At 48.9% G+C, this 18,675-nt stretch overlaps 10 protein-coding genes across 10 annotated transcripts; 6 read left to right on the plus strand and 4 right to left on the minus strand.

Moving 5' to 3' along the window:
- Nucleotides 1-199: 199 nt before the first annotated feature.
- LACBIDRAFT_303438 (uncharacterized protein) lies at nt 200-507 on the plus strand (the record flags this gene model as incomplete). Its single annotated transcript, XM_001884045.1, has 2 exons — nt 200-325; nt 379-507. The coding sequence occupies 2 exons, from the start codon at nt 200-202 to the stop codon at nt 505-507; spliced, it is 255 nt and encodes an 84-aa protein (XP_001884080.1).
- Nucleotides 508-818: 311 nt separating this feature from the next.
- LACBIDRAFT_294869 (uncharacterized protein) lies at nt 819-2,178 on the plus strand (the record flags this gene model as incomplete). Its single annotated transcript, XM_001884046.1, has 7 exons — nt 819-998; nt 1,049-1,237; nt 1,303-1,510; nt 1,567-1,723; nt 1,782-1,953; nt 2,009-2,055; nt 2,139-2,178. 7 exons carry the CDS (start codon nt 819-821, stop codon nt 2,176-2,178), a joined length of 993 nt encoding a protein of 330 aa, XP_001884081.1.
- Nucleotides 2,179-2,950: 772 nt separating this feature from the next.
- LACBIDRAFT_329858 (uncharacterized protein) lies at nt 2,951-3,683 on the plus strand (the record flags this gene model as incomplete). Its single annotated transcript, XM_001884047.1, has 2 exons — nt 2,951-3,424; nt 3,495-3,683. The coding sequence occupies 2 exons, from the start codon at nt 2,951-2,953 to the stop codon at nt 3,681-3,683; spliced, it is 663 nt and encodes a 220-aa protein (XP_001884082.1).
- A 144-nt stretch (nt 3,684-3,827) lies between these two features.
- Nucleotides 3,828-6,542, minus strand: LACBIDRAFT_303440 (uncharacterized protein; the record flags this gene model as incomplete). Its single annotated transcript, XM_001884134.1, has 3 exons — nt 3,828-4,510; nt 4,685-6,370; nt 6,422-6,542. The coding sequence occupies 3 exons, from the start codon at nt 6,540-6,542 to the stop codon at nt 3,828-3,830; spliced, it is 2,490 nt and encodes an 829-aa protein (XP_001884169.1).
- A 280-nt stretch (nt 6,543-6,822) lies between these two features.
- LACBIDRAFT_329860 (uncharacterized protein) lies at nt 6,823-7,724 on the minus strand (the record flags this gene model as incomplete). Its single annotated transcript, XM_001884135.1, has 1 exon — nt 6,823-7,724. A coding segment is annotated over one exon (900 nt), but the record flags the coding sequence as incomplete, so codon positions are not given.
- A 356-nt stretch (nt 7,725-8,080) lies between these two features.
- On the plus strand, nt 8,081-8,970 carry HCD-1 (3-hydroxy-acyl-CoA-dehydrogenase; the record flags this gene model as incomplete). The annotated part of the gene is made up of 3 exons (XM_001884048.1): nt 8,081-8,118; nt 8,174-8,597; nt 8,650-8,970. The coding sequence occupies 3 exons, from the start codon at nt 8,081-8,083 to the stop codon at nt 8,968-8,970; spliced, it is 783 nt and encodes a 260-aa protein (XP_001884083.1).
- A 393-nt stretch (nt 8,971-9,363) lies between these two features.
- LACBIDRAFT_329862 (uncharacterized protein) lies at nt 9,364-10,638 on the minus strand (the record flags this gene model as incomplete). The annotated part of the gene is made up of 6 exons (XM_001884136.1): nt 9,364-9,450; nt 9,506-9,677; nt 9,736-9,892; nt 9,949-9,979; nt 10,218-10,403; nt 10,453-10,638. 6 exons carry the CDS (start codon nt 10,636-10,638, stop codon nt 9,364-9,366), a joined length of 819 nt encoding a protein of 272 aa, XP_001884171.1.
- Nucleotides 10,639-11,234: 596 nt separating this feature from the next.
- On the plus strand, nt 11,235-12,382 carry LACBIDRAFT_329863 (uncharacterized protein; the record flags this gene model as incomplete). The annotated part of the gene is made up of 7 exons (XM_001884049.1): nt 11,235-11,274; nt 11,319-11,420; nt 11,511-11,582; nt 11,864-11,880; nt 11,935-12,158; nt 12,187-12,258; nt 12,331-12,382. 7 exons carry the CDS (start codon nt 11,235-11,237, stop codon nt 12,380-12,382), a joined length of 579 nt encoding a protein of 192 aa, XP_001884084.1.
- A 136-nt stretch (nt 12,383-12,518) lies between these two features.
- On the plus strand, nt 12,519-13,540 carry LACBIDRAFT_329864 (uncharacterized protein; the record flags this gene model as incomplete). Its single annotated transcript, XM_001884050.1, has 5 exons — nt 12,519-12,719; nt 12,768-12,820; nt 12,843-12,948; nt 13,003-13,216; nt 13,272-13,540. 5 exons carry the CDS (start codon nt 12,519-12,521, stop codon nt 13,538-13,540), a joined length of 843 nt encoding a protein of 280 aa, XP_001884085.1.
- Nucleotides 13,541-13,956: 416 nt separating this feature from the next.
- On the minus strand, nt 13,957-17,248 carry LACBIDRAFT_303446 (uncharacterized protein; the record flags this gene model as incomplete). The annotated part of the gene is made up of 5 exons (XM_001884137.1): nt 13,957-13,978; nt 14,028-15,284; nt 15,340-15,820; nt 15,870-15,910; nt 15,960-17,248. 5 exons carry the CDS (start codon nt 17,246-17,248, stop codon nt 13,957-13,959), a joined length of 3,090 nt encoding a protein of 1,029 aa, XP_001884172.1.
- Between the last annotated feature and the right edge of the window lie 1,427 nt (nt 17,249-18,675).

Raw genomic sequence — 18,675 nt, forward strand, 5'->3', positions numbered from 1 at the left:
TCGTCGCTATTTTAAGGTAAGAAATTTTCCGAAGGGATCAGAACAAAATACTTCGTTCGACCTTGCGTTCGACTTTGATGCGTTTCTTGAAATGACTTGAAGGCGCGAGGCTTCCCTCACACAAACGACGGTTAGCCTTGGGGGAGAAGGAGGGGTGGAAGGGGCGACCGCCTTGTTAGGTGTATGTGGTCCATTCCGAATGAGCGATTTTGAGGACTCCTCCCATCGTTATCCGCTTGCAGCCGCTGGCGCGCCCAACCCGAGCTCTGCGTCAAAGATAAAATGTGCAGGGTTGGCAGGTGGTGCTTTCATTCTCCGATTCACCGTACGTCTTATGCCACACCCCATCTGACATCTCCTCATACTCTGAACTTTCAGGACCTGCATTGTCAGCACCCAGGATGTCATTATTTGGTAAAAGTCGTCGATCCACGGTCTTCCAGGCCAGAGTGGAGCGAATCACAATTGCGGAGACCTGAAGGATTTGATGAAAGGAAAGCTGGGTGAGGGGATCGGGTGAGGCGACAAAGCATTGGTGAAATTAGGTGCAATCGGGTAGGTTTCTATATGGGTACAAAAGGTGTGGGCGGCCCTGTCCTACTTGGGACACTCGCTTCGTTGATTTGGGAGTCTGTGCAGCTGAACCGCATCAGAGGTTGCTGTCTGTACGCCTTGACGTGAATGAGCAAGTGTCGAAGTCGCGGGATTCGAGGCAACGTCATGCGCATGTTCGAGAGTTAGCGGTGTTTTACGCCTAAGACGTCATCAATTCATTGGTGGTGCACGGAGGTCTCACCACCACCACCACCACCACCACCATGCCTGAAACCCAGACACACAAGCGTCATCAGGGCATCCCTGCTGATATACGCGAGAGAATGATGAGCTCCCTCAATGTTCTACGCGACAAATATTCCGGAATAGACAAAACGGAGGAGGAAATGGCAGAAGTGGAGAAAAATATTGACGAATGTCATCGCTTTTTGGAAGAAAGAATAGTTGGTCCCTTTTGAATTTACTTTGGCTTTGATTCCTCAATATTTTCCAGAAAGTGACGTTCTCAGATGCCTCAAAGGTTGAACTTGAAAACTTGAATGTCAAGACGGGGCAACTCATTTTCAACCCTCGCAAGATCGATCAGTTGGCACAAGCTCGAGCGCAGCATGTCGTTGTTGGGGAACAGTTAAAAGACCTTGGCTCTCGATTGCAAAAGATCTATCGGCGCGTAAATATGATGGTAGGCATTGGCTGCCTGTCGACCGCCCTTCAAACTATGCTTAGTCGTCGCTGGAAAAGTAGCAGATTGGGGCTAGGATGATTTTCGAAGCCATTCTCATGTCATTGGGAGACATTATTACAACACTGTCTCCCAATCGAGGTTTTGTTATCATTCCGGAAATGAAACCAAAGGATGCCTTGTTCACGAATCGAGGATATCAGGTGAAATTCACTGGGACTATTGACTACGTTGTCATCCAGTGCGAGAAAGGCAAAAACGGCGACTACCAGGGTAATTTGCTTCATGGTTGATTCCCCCATGGTTCCGCTCATTTCTTCTGCTCTCAGAATTTCTTGTTGGTGAAACCCGGACTGAACTTGAAGGCGTTTTCCGGCGTGCGGCTGGACACTTCTTCCTCATAGAAGCCGAATTGAGATCACCTGAGTGGGATGAACTCATCCCGGAAGCCGTCGCGCAGGCAATGACGATTTCGTCGAACGCGAAGTGAGTGTTCATATTCCAAAACTGTGCACCGATTGATCATCGCTGGTCTGTACAACAGCTTGAATACTGTTCGCTTCTGCGTTTCAGATGGCACCTATTTCGCCTTTTATGTGTTGAAAAAGAAAAGGGGGGTCTTCACATACTATGGATCAATCTTTCGGAAAGTTCATCCAGACGATGATAATTTTGACGACGAGCTTCAAGTGATTATAAACCTTCTTCTTGAATGGGTATGTTTACTTTGCAGTACTTGCATGCCCTTACATGGTCTAATCATGTCATCAGCTCCAGCCCACACGAACTGATTTGTACCAATTGAAAGAGAACCGTAGGTTTGTCAGGCATCTCGCCCGTGCTGAACAGGGCATATGAGGTTTTTTTTTTTGCTTTTCTGAGATTTAAATCTCTGTAACAGTCGAGGTCCCCGAATGTCCTTCACATTCCTCCTTCCTTGATTATTCAATACATCGCTCTTATTTTTGGTAATATCTTTGCGTTAAATTCCATCACCTTGGCTTTATTAATCTGGACGATGAAGTGGAGCATCTCACCACAAGCTCTCCCGCTCGCTCAAAAGAAGAGGTTGCGAACAACAAACTAGTAGGAGAGAAAATTTTTCTCAACTGAACCTCTACTCAAATGGGCCCGAAGGCCTGACCTCCAGGCTAATCATCTTCCCCTTCCGCTGCCGACAACTCTTTATAGTTGTTTCACTCAAGGTTGAAGAGAATCAGAAACTCATTGTTCAGAAGTGTAACTGGCGCACAACAGTCATTCCCGACTACATATTTAAACGAATATAAAGTCGAGAAATTGTCTGGAACACAAAAAGCTGACGTTGGTAAGAACCCGAAAATCTGTCAAACGGACACAATTGTTACGAGTAATGTCGGCGGCTGAAGAACTAGTCTGGGAAATGCTGTACTCACCATTGTTCAGAAAAGGCATCGTTTTTTAGGAGATGAAGGAGGTGACTCCGCGAATCCGAGCGTCGGGTACAGCTCGAACAGCTACTACTTAAAGCCTGCAAACAGAAAAGTCGTCAGTTTGCAATTCCGAACACCAAAGCTCGAGTACCTTTGTTCGAATAATCCCAAAAAATTACATTGTCCAACAGGGTTTCTCGCGGCAATGATCCTATGCATTCTCTTTACCTGCTTGCGATGGGTCCTCCCAACATCTCTAAGGCGCCGCATATACCTCTTCTTCGACCGCATCGGTGTAAAAATGTACGGCCCCACAGACTTTTCAGTCCAACGCCTCCCTGGAAATCTCTTCCTTGAGCGCAGTATAGCAGCAATTCAGGAAGTCGAAGCAATTGCAATGCGTATCGTCGCAGCCCACACCACCATTCCCATCCCCAAAGTCATCGACCTCCTCGACAATGAGTATATCCTAATGACTGGATTGCCGTATGACACCCTTGGTCCCGCGTTCTATCGTATGGACGAGCGACAGGTTGAACATGAGCGAAAGTCACTTCAGAGGACTTGGATGATGCAACAACTACAAAGTATTCCGCAACATCCCGGTGCAAACGGCGTCATTTGCGGTCCTTTGCCAACGATGCCATGCTGCGACATCAACCAAGTAGAAGAAGATGCTTTTGGACCCTTTCCTGATCTAGCATCCTTTCATGAGTTTCTGCCGGGCCATGGCCAGCCCAAGGAATCCACCGAAGAGCGCGAAAAGATGCTCCACGTACACTCAAAACCACAACGGATTGTATACACACACGGGGACCTCACACTTGAGGAATATCCTATGCGAGAACGGTCACGAGATTACTTGGATCATCGATTGGACTTGTGCAGGGTGGTACCCTGCATACTGGGAGCTCGGAAAAGCTGTGTATGTGCATTGGAATTACCAGGAGTGGAGGGAGACGTGTCGCGCGATATGGCCAGGGTATGATGAGGAGCTCGATGTAAAAATTGGGTTGTGGATGGACAGAAATTGAGTGGTTGGTAACGTCTTTCTCGTCATCCTGATGTTTTCCTGCTTTGTGAGCATTCAAGTTGTGAATGAGATTAGTCTTATCTTTGAATCATGTCATGGTTACATATCGACTGACATTGTAATCGAGTATCACAACAAAAATGGATCAAGCTACAGTGTCACAAATATCCTTGCCTCGTGGTGTCACTTTGATAGCTGCCATGAACTTCTCAAATGTTACCTTTCCATAGCATGTAGCATAGTCGTACGTCTTGCCTTCCTCGGACGACGGACGTGGAACATTTCCAACTGCCCGAAACATCTCCCATAATGGTCTAATCCACTCATTTTCGAGATCTTTAAATTCTTCTCCGATTGCGTCGAAAACGTTATCTCTGATGGCGGGGCAACCCAGGAAAGCTCCCTTCGCAACCCCAATGTGTAAGAGTCCTCCCCCATTCCAGAACGCGACAGCCGGATGCACTTTCACACCGCCTGGTAACTGTCTAACCTGCTTCTTGTTTTCCAGGTCGTAATGCACAGCGGCCCAGATGAGGATGTAGAAAAAAGACTCAAGGTCATGACGATATTGGTGAAGACAAGTACCGTACACACCCGAAACTTCAAATGCCATGAAAGGGGCAGTTCCAATACGAAGTTTCGCCAAACTTGTTGGCGCCTCGCCTTCACTTGTCAGCACAGACGCCATATCCCAATCATTGACAATGCCGTTGACACCTTTCGAGTGCGTCTTCAATCGGTCACCAGGCTCGATGATGTCGACCATCAACTTTTTGTCACTGAGGTCCCGATGTAATACTTTCCCCTCTTTCCAAGCGTGATAGTGACCTGTAAAAATATTGCGTCAGCTGAATATGCATACACTGAGCCAAAAGATAGATGATTGCGTACATTCGACGCAATCAAGGAAGGCCTACTTGAATTCTTGGATGCCTCCAGCTTCCCACAGAGGGACATAATTCTTCTCTACCGTTGCGTTCAAACATCGTGGCTCGATTTTGCTTCCCTCTGGAATGACGACATTCATGCGAGTCCATGGTAGGCCCAAGTCCTTCGGGGAGTATGAAGCGTGAAACCTCAAGTCAGGAAGATGGTCCTTCCAGGCAGGAATAGACTTTCGAAGTGCATCAATGATAACACCTTCTGCAAATCGAAAGGTATACTGCCAGCTCATCTTCAAGACCAGCTCATCAGCAGCCACCTTCCTGCCGATCACCTCCTGGACTAGAAACACTGAAGTACCACGACCAGTAATGCCATAATAATTCAATAGTACGTCGTTAATCGTGAAACAAACTGGTGGCGGCTTATCGTTGCCTGCATCAGGGCTTGGAAGTATGACGTAGCACTTTTCGAGAGCCGAAACAGGCCTGTCGACCAGTGGAGTTGGGGGAATGTTTAAAGATTCAACGTGATCATCCTCAGGTGTAACGACCTTCTCCATCTCGGACTCAAGCATAGCAGGAGGGGGCGAGGGGGGAGTCGCCGAGAAATATGGATTGAACCCAGCGTGGCGCAAATCACAACGAGCGAGCCCAAAGGCGACAAGCGCCAATAGCTGAGGTTGCTCAGAAAAGTCAAATGCTGCTGTGCGGAAGACCGCATGACGGTCATAATACCACAGTGATGTGGCATAAGAGTCGATAAATATACCAGTCGCATATTGGCGATTGACGACGGAGAGGCAGTCCACAGCGTATGAAGCAAGCTGTACTTCACCGAGGGTAAGGACAAGCTTCTGGCGTTTGTGGTCCACTGAGCTTGCGTCGTCGTCACTGTCACGTTTGCGTTTGCCTAATCCCCCTGACGAAGTATCCGATGTTGTGACAGAACCGTCTAGCAAGGGGTCTCGCATAGCTGGAAGAGACGGCGGACAGCATATTTTGGTTCTCAATGTATGAGGTTCCAGGGACGGCATAGCCGGTGTGGAAGCTGCTCCTGTCAGGGAGTCAAGCTGGGATAAGGATGATGAGTGAGATGATTTGAGAAGGGGTGGAAGGCTGGCTCCAGCAACCTGTAAGCTGTCAAACTGAACCCTGCTAGAATCTGATTGGACTGCGGCAGTTGTACCAGCGCCTGGCTTATTAGCAACGACCTGACCCGCCACCATCTCGTCAGTTCCGGTGCCTACTGCAGAAAATGATGTAGTCGTCGAGTCCACAACTTCGGTGTCCTCCAAAATGGGCCCCACGCTCTTCCCTTTCTTTCGCTTCTTAAACTCGACGACAGACTTGACCAGAGGCCATTCGGCCTTCTTCTGGATTGGATTCCACATGCGAAGCATGTCAGGTTCGCGACCTGCATACTGTGACATGATGTAGGAGCTGCCCTGCTTGTCCCAAAAGTCGTCACAAATTTCGGTCGGGGATATCCCCAAGAGAGAGTTCGCGTCGTTGAGTAGTTGCTGGAACATTTTACGGAAAGGAAGATGCAGCTGAGGATCCGGCGAGTGGGCAACAATGTTCTGGTAATCCTCAAGGGCCAATGGATCGAGCGTCCATCGCTCCGCAAGAATGCGAGTGGCGAGATCGGGCTCCAGCCCCCAAACCTGCTCAATAAAATTTTGGATAGTGACATCCTCGTAGCGATATCCTGAGAGATCCGACTGTAGTTCTCTGTCCATAAGTCTACGTCTATGGCCTGGTAAGCCATTTGCGCCAAACTTTGATATTGACGAGGTATATGATGCTGTAATTCAATGAGGAAAAATCAACTGCGAAATCGATTGTGAGAACCTACATGACTCTGAGTAGTCTGAGTGGCTCGACCAGTAGTCGTCTGAGCGAGAGCCGGACATGTTGTCTGAGTGGGAGCTCGATTCAAACGACCCACAGCGTTTGAGGTTTATGGGCCCATACATAATCGCAAAAAGTATACAGCCTTATCACAGAGGAAAAGATTTCGGAGTCAAGGTGTGATGAAGGTGGCTGGGGGAGATAAATCCGATGATCCAGAGTCAGGTATACAGTTGTTGATGTGACATGCGCGTGCCTCGCACAAATGTTGTCACGCGCCATTTTGTCTACTAATTTTTTTGCAGTGTAAACTGTTACAATAGCGCGCTGGATTTATTGGCGCATTCCACATAATGACGATGACGTACCTCGTAACGAAATCCATATCAGAGAAATTTATATATCTCACAGAGCAATCGACTCAGCCATTCCGGGAAACCCGCAAGGAGTTGCTCCCATCGCAGCCAAGAAGGTTTCAAAAGTCACCATCCCGTTACACGTAGCATGGTTATAATTCGGGTTGAGCTTCGGATTCCACCCAAGTTGTTCACGATATGCCTGGCGGAAGAGCTCTGAGAGGGGTTCAAGCCAATCTGTTTCAATTGTTTTAAATTCCGGGCCGATGTGCGAGAAGATTTTGTGCCTTTCAGTGCCGTTCAAAATGAGCACAAGTTTATGCAGTCGCATATATTTATCTGTCCATTGTGTGAGGGCTGGGAGAACCCGTCCCTTGTTGACAGCGGTCCTGTAATGCAGTTGATTTTCCAGGTCATAATGAACTGCAGCCCAAAGTAGGATGTAAAAGAGCGACTCTAGTTCATGTCGATAACAGTGAGACCAAGCCAATCTTTCGTTCAAAAGGTCACACGACAGGAAAGGAGTTGTGATTTGGTGGAGGGCAGCACTAGGGATAATATTCCCATCGTCGCCAAGTTTTGAGGCTATGTCCCAGTCCGCAATAATTCCTTGAACTCGCCTCGAGGGATCCTTAGGACTGTTCACGAAATTGACCATTAAATCAAGATCGCTGAGATTGCGACGTAACGTGCGGCCTTCCTTCCATACATGATGGTGATCTTCATGGCTCGTCAATCCTCCAAAGGCCGCAAACAGGTAAAGTTGCGTACTTTCAACACAATCGAGGAAGGCTTGTTTGAACCCTTCAATACTACCACACTCCCATAAGAATCTGCGCGGCTTTGAAAGTGCCACGCGAATATAGCGCTCCAGGTTCCGGCTTTGGGGTTGTCTTTCAACCTCCACACGAGTCCATGCAAGATCAGCGCTTTTTGGATGGTGTTCTTGCCCTGGACCGTCTCATCCTCAGCAGACGGGACGAGTAAAGAGCAATAGGTACCGACAATCCCCTAGTGATGTTTCTTGGCGAAAGCGCGAGGTACTAGCGGCAGTGGAGATCATGGGGGTTGCGGGCCCTTTCCTCGATTCTATGGAAGCCAGTTAGCAAATCTTCGAGGCTTCCTATCGAGAGGGAATGGTTACGAGTCCGATTATCGATACCTTCCGGCGATTCCTTTAAGTTTCAGCAGTTCACACAGTAACGTCACGTGTTTGTTGGCTTGTGATATTTTGCGTCCACCTGCTTTGCCGACGGGCCCGGACGATATCTAGCAATGAGTTGAGGGACGTTCATTAGAAAACCACGATGAAAATCGAGAATCGCACCTTTATTGTGTCAGGCGGGTACGTTCAAGGGGGGCGCTACAGCCAATACTTATCTATGTTATGAATCATACAGGTCATCCGGTTTGGGTCTTGCAACGGTGCACGATCTTCTCACTCACAAGGCGTATATTGCCATTCTCGATCGCTCTGCACCTCCAACGGATGTAATTTCTTCCAGGGTCAAGTACTTCAAAACAGACATCACAGATGTTGCCCAAATCAATGGCGCTGTCGAGGGAACAGTCGCATGGACAAAAGATACGGGAGCCGTTTTGGGTGGTGTAATCAATTGCGCAGGAGTGGGAACAGCAGCGAAAATTATTGATGCACACGGAGAACCGCATTCTCTCGATCTTTGGAATTTCGCCATAGATGTGAATCTCACTGGGTCGTTCAACCTCTCACGCCTTGCTTTGAAACACCTAGTCAAGGTTGCTCCTGAAGAAGGAAGCGACGGGGAAAGAGGTGTCGTGATATTCGTTGCAAGTGCTGCTGCCGTGAGTGTTAGATTTCCTTGATAATGACCTGACGTTGACATGCCGTCTCAAGTTCGAGGGTCAGCCAGGTCAAACGGCATACTCTGCCACGAAAGGTGCTCTTCGGTCCATGACTCTCCCGATGGCGCGCGACCTCGCTCGACACGCCGTTCGTGTCGTTACCATTGCACCTGGAGTGTTCGACTCCAGCATGACTGCCAACTTCCCCGCAAAGACGCGCCGTAGCCTTGAGAATGAGGGCATTGTATATCCCCGGCGTTTTGGACAACCTGTGGAGTTTGCAAGAACGGTTAGATGGATTCTCGACTGCCCTTACGTGAATGGGGAGACCATTCGGTTGAGCGGCGGTGGAAGACTTCCAGGAAAGCTGTAGTTTTCTCCCTGGAGTTAAATAAACGTAAGTACGTCGGTGTTCTCATCTCCATTTTCACGACATATCAACGGTCTTACATTAAGTTTTGTTGGCATCCAGCACCACCTAAACTCATTAATAAACAAAGTTTACTCTCAAGGTGGACCGCTAGTAGTATGTGAGCAAATCTAGCCTGTGATTTGTCCTTCATGTTGTATAAGCCATAAGGACCACAGTTTTTCCGCTAGAATTTGGCGCCATGCTGAAAGACATGTTAACAAAAATGAGAGCGAACATCGGCATGAATGTATTGAACAATCGATGAAGGAGTAACGTGAAGGACATCCGGGGAGATCCTAGCGGCAGAGACCTCGACTGCTACAGAGATCTAAGGCTCAGAAAAGCAAAAAAACCTCACATGCCCTGTTCAGCACGGGCGAGATGCCTGACAAACCTAGGGTTCTCTTTCAATTGATACAAATCAGTTCGTGTGGGCTGGAGCTAATGACATGATTAGAACGTGTAAGGGCATGCAAGTACTGCAAAGTAAACATACCCATTCAAGAAGAAGGTTTATAATCACTTGAAGCTCGTCATCGAAATTATCATCGTCTGGATGAACTTTCCGAAAGATTGATCCATAGTATGTGAAGACCCCCCTTTTCTTTTTCAACACATAAAAGGCGAAATAGGTGCCATCTGAAACGCAGAAGCGAACAGTATTCAAGCTGTTGTACAGACCAGCGATGATCAATCGGTGCACAGTTTTGGAATATGAACACTCACTTCGCGTTCGACGAAATCGTCATTGCCTGCGCGACGGCTTCCAGGATGAGTTCATCCCACTCAGGTGATCTCAATTCGGCTTCTATGAGGAAGAAGTGTCCAGCCGCAGACCGGAAAAGGCCTTCAAGTTCAGTCGGGGTTTGACTAACAAGATATTCTGAGAGCAGAAAAAATGAGTGGAACCATGGGGGATTCAACAATGAAGCAAATTACCCTGGTAGTCGCCGTTTTTGCCTTTCTCGCACTGGATGACAACATAGTCAATAGTCCCAGTGAATTTCACCTGATATCCTCGATTCGTGAACAAGGCATCCTTTGGTTTCATTTCCGGAATGATAACAAGGTCTCGGCTGGGAAACAACGTTGCAGTAATTTCTCCCAATGACATGAGAATGGTTTCGAAAATCATCCTAGCCCCAATCTGCTACTTTTCAACGACGACTAAGCATAGTTAGGAGGGTGGTCGACAGGCAGCTGCCTACCATCATATTCACGCGCCGATAGATCTTTTGCAATCGAGAGCCAAGGTCTTTCAGCTGTTCCCCAACGACATGCTGCGCTCGAGCTTGTGCCAACTGATCAATCTTGCGGGGGTTGAAGAGGAGTCGCCCCGTCTTGACATTCAAGTTTTCAAGTTCAACCTTTGAGGCATCTGAGAACGTCACTTTCTGGAAAATATTGGGGAAATATTGCCAAGTAAATTCAAAGGGTACCAACTCTTTCTTCCAAAAAGCGATGACATTCGTCCACATTTTTCTCCACTTCTGCCATTTCCTCCTCCGTTTTCTCTATTCCGGAGTATTTTTCGCGTAGAACATCGAGGGAGCTCATCATTCTCTCGCGCATATCAGTAGGAATGCCCTGATGACTGCGTTTACGCTTGTGTGTCTGGGTTTCAGGCATGGTGGTGGTGGTGGTGATGGAGGTGGTTGAGACCACCAATGAATTGATGACGAACGATGATCGATGACGCGACGTCTGGCCCATTCTACGTATGGCTTGGATCCCGCGACTTCGACACTTGCCCATTCGGATCTAGCCCTACAGGGAAGCGCGCATTCCAAGCAGGACAAGACATACACACCTTGTAACTTCATATAGAGCCTCTTTGCTCCCAAGAGAACCTGCCCGATTGCACCCATGCTTTGTCGCGTTACCTGATCCCCTAACCCAATTACATTTACTCACCCGTTCAACTCCTCGCATTCACAGCCCTTCTGCCACTTCATTTTCCCCACCACCTTGGTCCTTCCAGTCTCGGCAATCCCTCCGCTCTGGCCCGGAAGGTGATCATGGATCGAAGACTTTCACCCCATCAGAATGGAATCCTGGCTCCTGGAGGTCCTCAATATTTAGAGTACGAGGAGGAGTCAGATGGGGTGTGGCATGAGCAAGACGTGTGAGGGCTTTTCGCGCCAGCGTCTAACGATGGGAGAGGTCCTCAAAAAACGCTCATTCGGAAATGGACGGCATACATCTAACAAGGCGGTCGCGGTCTCATGACACCTTGCACTTTGACTCAGCGACAACATGGGGATGGTAAATTTGAAATTTGGATCTACATAAGTGAGTATACTATGTAGTTCCCATCGAAATCACCATCATCGGTGTCGGGGCGCATTGTTTGAGAATATGTTCACATATACTGGAGCACTCTATTTCTACTGCACGTGGTGGGATTATTCGTGAGTGCCTTTGGCTCACCTCCGATTTTGGGCTCAGGTTTCCATGTTAGAGCATATCACTGATTGTATCCGCACTCTCCGCGTTTACAGCCATTATTGGGGTTTCGATCAATACATCTCAACTTGAAGAGGTCAGAGGCGTTGCCATCCTCCTGTACTGCGGTACGTTCTATCTACCCCTCATGCCATTCACAATCGCTCATCCGTTTTTTCGGCCAGACTTACTAAAGGGCGAATCATCCGAAATTGACCTCATGGGGCTACTCTACCAGCATTGAAGTCGTTGCTAGACTTGCCGACTGCTTCCAGGTCGAACGTGACTGAAGGGCATGATCGATTAGTTCGTGCCCTTCTATCGGCTTGCTTGCTTCACATTGATGAGATGCGGTACGCCTTCTCAAGTGCCAATTTTTTAAACATATTCACGAATGATGCGCATACAGTAGTCGAAGCTGCTGCCGTGAGTGTAAAATCTCCTCTCACTGATGGCTTGATGTTGACCTTTCATCTGAAGTTCGAGGGTCAGCCAGGTCAACCGGCATCGAAAGGTGCTCTTCGGTCCAAGACTCTCCTGATGGTACGCGACCTCGCTCGATACGCCGTTCGTGTCGTTACCATTACACCTGGAGTGTTCGACATCCACAACTTCCCGGCAAAGACGCACAGTAGCCTTGAGAATGAGGATATCGTATATCCCAGGCGCTTTGGACGACCTGTGGAGTTCGCAAGGACGGTTCGGTGGATTCTGACTGCCTTGTGTGAATAGGGAGACCATTCGTCTGAGCGGCGGTGGAAGACTTCCAGGAAACTGTAGCCTTCTCCTTGAAGTTATTGAAACGTAAGTACATCCGTGTTCTCTTCTCCATTTCCAAGATATCTGAAATAGATCTGAGATAGGACGTATCATCAGCCGTTCCGAGTCCGGCTCTTATTTACGTGGGCGGTCATCGACCTCTCGTTGAGCTCGTGGACACAAACTGGCAAAAAAAGATTGCGTGCCAACTAACTCGAAAACGTCAATAATTGCTTTGTTTATAATTAGATCAGTATGGGTATTGATTGGGGATGCCATTGCTGCTTCCTTTCCTTTTCGCCATCATGTCTGAAATCCAGGCCCGCAAGCGTAGGCGCAGCCTTCGAGAGGATTCTGTAGATGTCTCGAAGATAAGGCAAATAGTGGGCTTCGTCAACGCTCTACAGGAAGAGTACGCAGACATCGATGAAACCGAGGTCGACTTGGCGAAGATGATGGAACATATGGAAAAAATGTATAGCATGATGAAAAAATTTAAAAAAATTGTACGTCTCATCCCTATCTGACCATGATTCTTTCACAATATTTTATAGAAGGTTTCGTTCTCAAACGCCTCGGCGGGCGACCTCCAAAATTTAGGGGTGAAGTGGGCGACTTTCCTTCGACAGCGGCAAGGTTGAACGGTTTGCACAACGGCGAGCAAAGAAGTTTGATGAGGAGCTCAAAGACCTTCGCTCTCGAGTGCAAGAAATTTACTCGCACGTCAACATGACGGTAAGTGGCTATCTGTCAACCTTTTCTGAACTATGCTTATTTGCTGCTGGAAAGTACGAGGCTAGCGCTCGGATGGTGCTTGACGCAATTCTCCTTTCACTGGGGAAAATCACCCAGAAGAACACTCCAAATAAAGCTCTGGCCATCATCCCGGAAATGAAACAACCCGATGCATTGTTCACGCATCAAACCCATCAGGTTATATTCGGTGGAAGTATAGACTACGGCATCATTGAATATACGAAAGATGCAAACAACGATAATTTTGGTAATTTGTGTCGTTGCTAATTCCCCTTCGTTCTGCTCATTCCTTCCGTTCCTAGAATTTCTCATTGGTGCCAGCGCGACTCCTGAGTCCATTCTCCGCTTTGCAAGAGAACACTTCATTCTCGTCGAAGCCAAGCGCGAGGTAGTTGTCAGGCTGGTGGAGTCCATTCCAGAGGCTGTCACGCAAGCGATGACAGTTTCAGCAAATGCAAAGTCAGTATCTGTATTCTCAAAGTGTGCTCTGACTGATGTCCGCTGGTCTGCACCAACAGTCTGGATGCCGTCCGCTTTTGCCTCTCCAATGGGACCCAATTTCTCTTCTTGATCCTCAAAAAGAAATTTGGGAGGTATGAGTATTACCGATTGGCAATCCAGACGCTGGACTACGGTCATGCTTCTTTCAACCTCAACTCGCAAAAATTGTAACCTTTCTTCTTGAATGGCTCAAGCCCACGCAAAATGGCCTGTATGACCTCGCGGAGGACTGATTCTTACTCTTATGCGAAGTTCATATTTACATTATCTGCTTCCTACTGTCCCTGGTCGTAATTCACCGACTGCCTAATGATGACTGCGAGCTATCGTTTAACAACCAATTGAACCCCCGCTGATCAAGAGGCGTTGAGGGCCCAGTGCTTGTGCAGCTTTCGTCCGAGTCCCGGGGGGCATCAAGCATACTACGAACCCAAGGAGACTCTAAATTTGTTTTACGAAGAGGCCTACAGACAAAGTAAGACGGTGTTATCCATGTCCTCGTTGGGCCCTTCCATGCTCAGGAAGTGCGGAGCAAGGTGATTAGGAAGATCACTTACCGATCCTTGGCTTGCTTTTCCTGCCTTCGCCGTCGAGCCCATTCCAAAGGCTTCGTCGTAGAGGACTCGGATGCCGCCGAGACGGCAGATGATACTCGTGAAGGAGGTGATCGCACAGGTTTGGGTGTGTCATCGTCAGTGATCTCGACAGTACTCTGTCTGTCGCGTTTGGCGATGGGTGTCTTGGTGTAATGATCCCCGTGAAGGTCGTCGTCATCCTCGATTTCGAGGCTGTGAACCGCAGTGTCCATGAAGGACTCAACCTTTTGAATTTTACGGCCCCTTCTTGTCCTGCTGGCGTCAGAACGGTCGCCTTCAGATTCGCTGGTTGAGTAGAGATTCACTTCAGACGAAGATCCTCTTCGAGTTTTCGCCCTCGTTTGAGGCCTCTTCTTGACAGCAAGTGGGGGTGAGTTCGTAGGTGAAACACGTACACTCTGATTTCCCGTTTCGTTGGCAGAGAGAGAACGATGTCGGGGTGAAGGGTCAAGCAGTGAAGAGGAGTCATCATCCGTTGAATCAACGGCAGAGTCAAGGTCGAATGGAAACTTTTTGGCCGTCGGTCGCTTGGGTCGCTGAGACTTAACGTCCCCAATGTCAGTCAGAGTGGCATTGCTCATCTTCCGAGAGGCCTTTGCTTCCCTCACTGATACGACCACTTCATCTTCCACGTCAGCATTAGCCAATGCACCACTGCTTGAGGATTTATTGATGGGCCTCGGTCTCGGTTTGGGCTTTTGAGGCACAAACACAACGTCCGAACCACTATCCTCCTCCTGTATCGTTTCCTTGGCTTTCCCTTTCCGGGTCCTCCTTCCACGACATTCTATTCTTTTCCGATCCTCCTGCTCCTGCTCCTCCTGCTCCTTCTCGTGCTCGTCTTCCTCTTCCAACTCCTTCCGCCTCTTCCGAGCGCGTTCCATGACTATAAGATCACCCGCGTCCATCTCGTCCTCTCGCCTCTGACCACGGAAACCACGACTTGGTCCTACACCAGCCGATTCTCCACTGTCCTCAGGGAACATCGCGACGCCATACGCAGAGCTTTCACGTAGGATTTGCAAAGCTTCAGTAGTCCCCACGTCCCCTTCAAGGTTTTGGTCCTCCTTGATGAGTCTCACAGCGACTTCCGGGACCAGAATCCGTTGAATAAACTCGTTTGATGTGAGTGGTGAGATGAGGTCTGGGTCTAGCTCGGATGGTGGAAAGAGGTTGTACAACGTTTGATGAATGATGACTGAACCCAACTCGCCATAGCTACAGAATAAAGTTGGGTCAGCATAGATGTCGCTGTAGGTGAAGCAACGCTTACTAGCCAGGCTGCGTCTTCTCAAAGTTGGCAAACTGGCCCCGAACCCCTGCAACGGCTCTCGAACCCTTCTGTTTCACCTCGCTCACGACATCTCTCCAAAAAACACATTTCGATCGAGGACCTTCAGTTGGCCAAAAGAATTCGACGCCGTCGTTAGCATCACGGTCGTTGATCAGGGCTTGCAGGGAATCACGCATTGCCTCCACCCGCCCGCCTACTTTCGCCCAGTCGATGGTCTTCGGCCACCCTTTCTGTTCAGCTTCTGGGAGAATCTGGCTCTCAAATCGATGCCGTTGGCAAACGGCGATGAAAGTTGCCAAGGGCGCTTTCCGGCCTAATGGATTGGCAGGCCGTGGATCACGGGTGGACTTCTTGCATACTTTTGCGAGGAGACTCTCAAGGAAGGGTGTTGGAGATGTCGGTAAGGGGGTGTCGCAATAGGGACAGAGGGTCTTGGGGTCGACAGATGGGGACATGAACACTGAATAGATTGGTCAGAAGGATGTAAAGTAAAAAGAGAGCCGACTGACATGTATCGTCGTCGTCCTCAAACGCATGATGACCAGGGAGCCTGAATCATGAATCAATTGACATCAAGTCAAGCACGGCAGAGGACTTACATGTCATCTTCGTCGTCCTTCCGCCGCTTCTTAACATGCTGATCACCATCGCTGCAAATTCCATCCGAGTTCCTTTTCATTGCTTGAGACGACTGGACACTCGGAGAACTAACACTCCGCAGTATTTGTGTATTCATTGGGAACGGCTCAAGTCGAGTACCCTTGCTCTTGCGGCCATAACTTCCATCCTCATCCTCTTCATCATCTTCGGCACTGACAGTTAACGCCTTGCCCTTGCCCTTCAACGAAGCGTCAAAAGACTGAGGAGACGGCATTGGAAACGCGCTAGGTGTGATCTTTTTCCCTCGGTTGTCCGATGCAAGTGGTGATGGAAAAGGAAAATCGTCAACTCGCGACTTTGGAGGAGAAAAGGGAAGCCTTTCTGCCGTCTTTGACGAGGTAGCACGCGGAGTATGTTGGGAGGTTGGCGAAAGAAATGGAAATTGGTCGGGAAGCCGTGTTTTGGAAGAGATGCCCAAATTTGAGTGCGCAGCGCGAGACTCTTCTGTTTCAGAAGGTAGTGGTGCTCGTTTGACTGGAAGCGGAAAATGAGGCTTCTTCACAGTCGGGATATTTGGCTTCTTCGTTGTCTTCGGCGCGGCATCAACGGTGGTTGCTTGAGGTTTCTTAATGGGACGAGGTTTGGGTTTTTCCCGAGGAGGCGGGTGAGATGGCGGTGGACTAAGCTGCCTGTTCGGACTCTTGTCGCCTAGTGGCCGTGAGGTCTCGCAATCGTCCAACCGTGGTTTCGCAGGTTTAGAGGCAAGCGACCGTTTTGAGGCTATCCCTGCGTCTTTTACAACGCGGGGTTCGTTCTCTTTTGAGGGCGGTGCTTTGGAACCCGACGCTTCAGGTTGCGTTTTGTCTTGACTTTTGTTCTTGCGGAAACGCAGATTCTTAAGGGCATTCGAACGCTTCACGTACTCATTGTCCACCGACTCGGCTTGTACATCTTCGTCAAACATCTTTCTCGGTTTCTTTGTAGGAGAGTGAGTGTCTGACTGGGACAAGGAGTCAAGTTCGTCGGGGCTGGATGAACCCGAGTCCACCACCAGGGGCAGGGCACCCCGTTGTCCTTTGGAACGCGACATGTAGGTAGTGATTGGCTTCCTTGTTCCTGAAGATGCTCCGCTGCTCTTCACCTCGAAATTGCTCCCCCCTAAGTCCGTGAAGGCCTTGCCATTGACCTTCGCTGTCAGATTAAGGCCATGCCGCTTGGGTAATCGTATGGCTGTCGATGTTTGCAAAGTTTCTTCGTTGGCTTCCAGCTCTGATTCCAAGTTTTCCATCCCATAAGGTATACCTGGATAAGGAGTTTCGAAACGACCAGAACTTCTTGAGCCCACTATATCAGTCGGTCGTTGGCTTCTGTTTTGGGTCTATAGAGCTTCAGAACGCTATATTGATCCTTTTGGAACAGTTATATCACCATGCCAGACTGATCGTTAAAGTTTTGCTTACCGGAAACTTCTTTTCTACACTGAAAGTTTACCGCTGCGCGGGCGCCTGGAATGATTTATTGAAGAATAATTTTTACGATGCGTCACAGGTCAGTTTTGCGTGACGCGACGCGACTCCAGCACGTGTTTCGTCCCCCACATCCACTGGCACAAGATTGAAGACCAATTGAAGGCCCACTACTAGCGTAGCGAAGATTGTCCTCTTTTCTTCCGACCTCTTTGTTTATTTTAAGGCCTTCTCTGTCGCGTATGCCACCCCTTCTTCGTTTGACTCCAGCTTCTCCGTTGCTTCCTATCTCTCCTCTTGCTCGGAGGACTCTAAAGTCTAATTGGGTTCAGCTGCCCGGCATCTATCACCATTTCAGCGCCATTTTGTTGGAACCGACCTGGTGTTTAGGACACCTGTTTGCGCAAGGGCTAGAGAGAGACCAAGTGCTGACTGTCGACAAGAGGACGTTCGGACTGGCCCATCTCTTTCTCACGAACTTTTTGAGTCCCTTCGAAAGGCTGGATGAAGATCGACCCCGAGTACGAGGATACAACCTACGGGGCACATTGCGTACGGGCCCGAGGTGGCCCTCATAGGGATTAGGTATCACGTCAAGATGGGCGCCTTTGCGGGGTTCCGGTGGTCAGGACTGCGATGCGCAGGTTAGGGGGTGGCCATGGCGCACGAGTCAGGTCTGTTGAATTCATCTTCTAAGTTACTCATTCATCTTCTACATCAATTAGCAGGTACATTCGCAACCCTAGAAGCAACCGGTCTTCTTGTTAGAAGTGACAAAGAATCATCGATATGCATTCCCTGTAGTAGCCGGGCCGATTGTGGAAATCGGGCCATAGTGGTTACACCAACGTTATCCTCGCCAGGACGCCAGATATAGATTTTGATTTGCAACATGAACAGACATGAACGAACATACGCCTTTCTACGCACACTGCCGTCAAGTCAGCGCTTGAGGTCTACTCGCGGGTCACCGTCATGACAACGGTTCTAGTTCCACGAAAACAGCTTTGCCTCCATTAGCACGACAACAATTCGACGACAGATCGACCAACGCCTCCGATTGCTCTTCGGCTCGGACTCTTTTCGGCTTCATTTCCAAATGAGCAATTTACCTCCGCGTCTCGAGGAAATCCTAATGCCTTCCGTAATGTCCCACATGCCTCCATGAAGCCTACCTTGCCCCTAAGTTAAGGTCCTTCAAAATTCACGCAAGGATCAGGCGTACTTATCAGGCTTTGGATCCTCCTCT

The sequence above is a fragment of the Laccaria bicolor genome, genomic scaffold, assembly GCF_000143565.1.
Source record: "Laccaria bicolor S238N-H82 LACBIscaffold_24 genomic scaffold, whole genome shotgun sequence".
NCBI lineage: Eukaryota > Fungi > Basidiomycota > Agaricomycetes > Agaricales > Hydnangiaceae > Laccaria > Laccaria bicolor.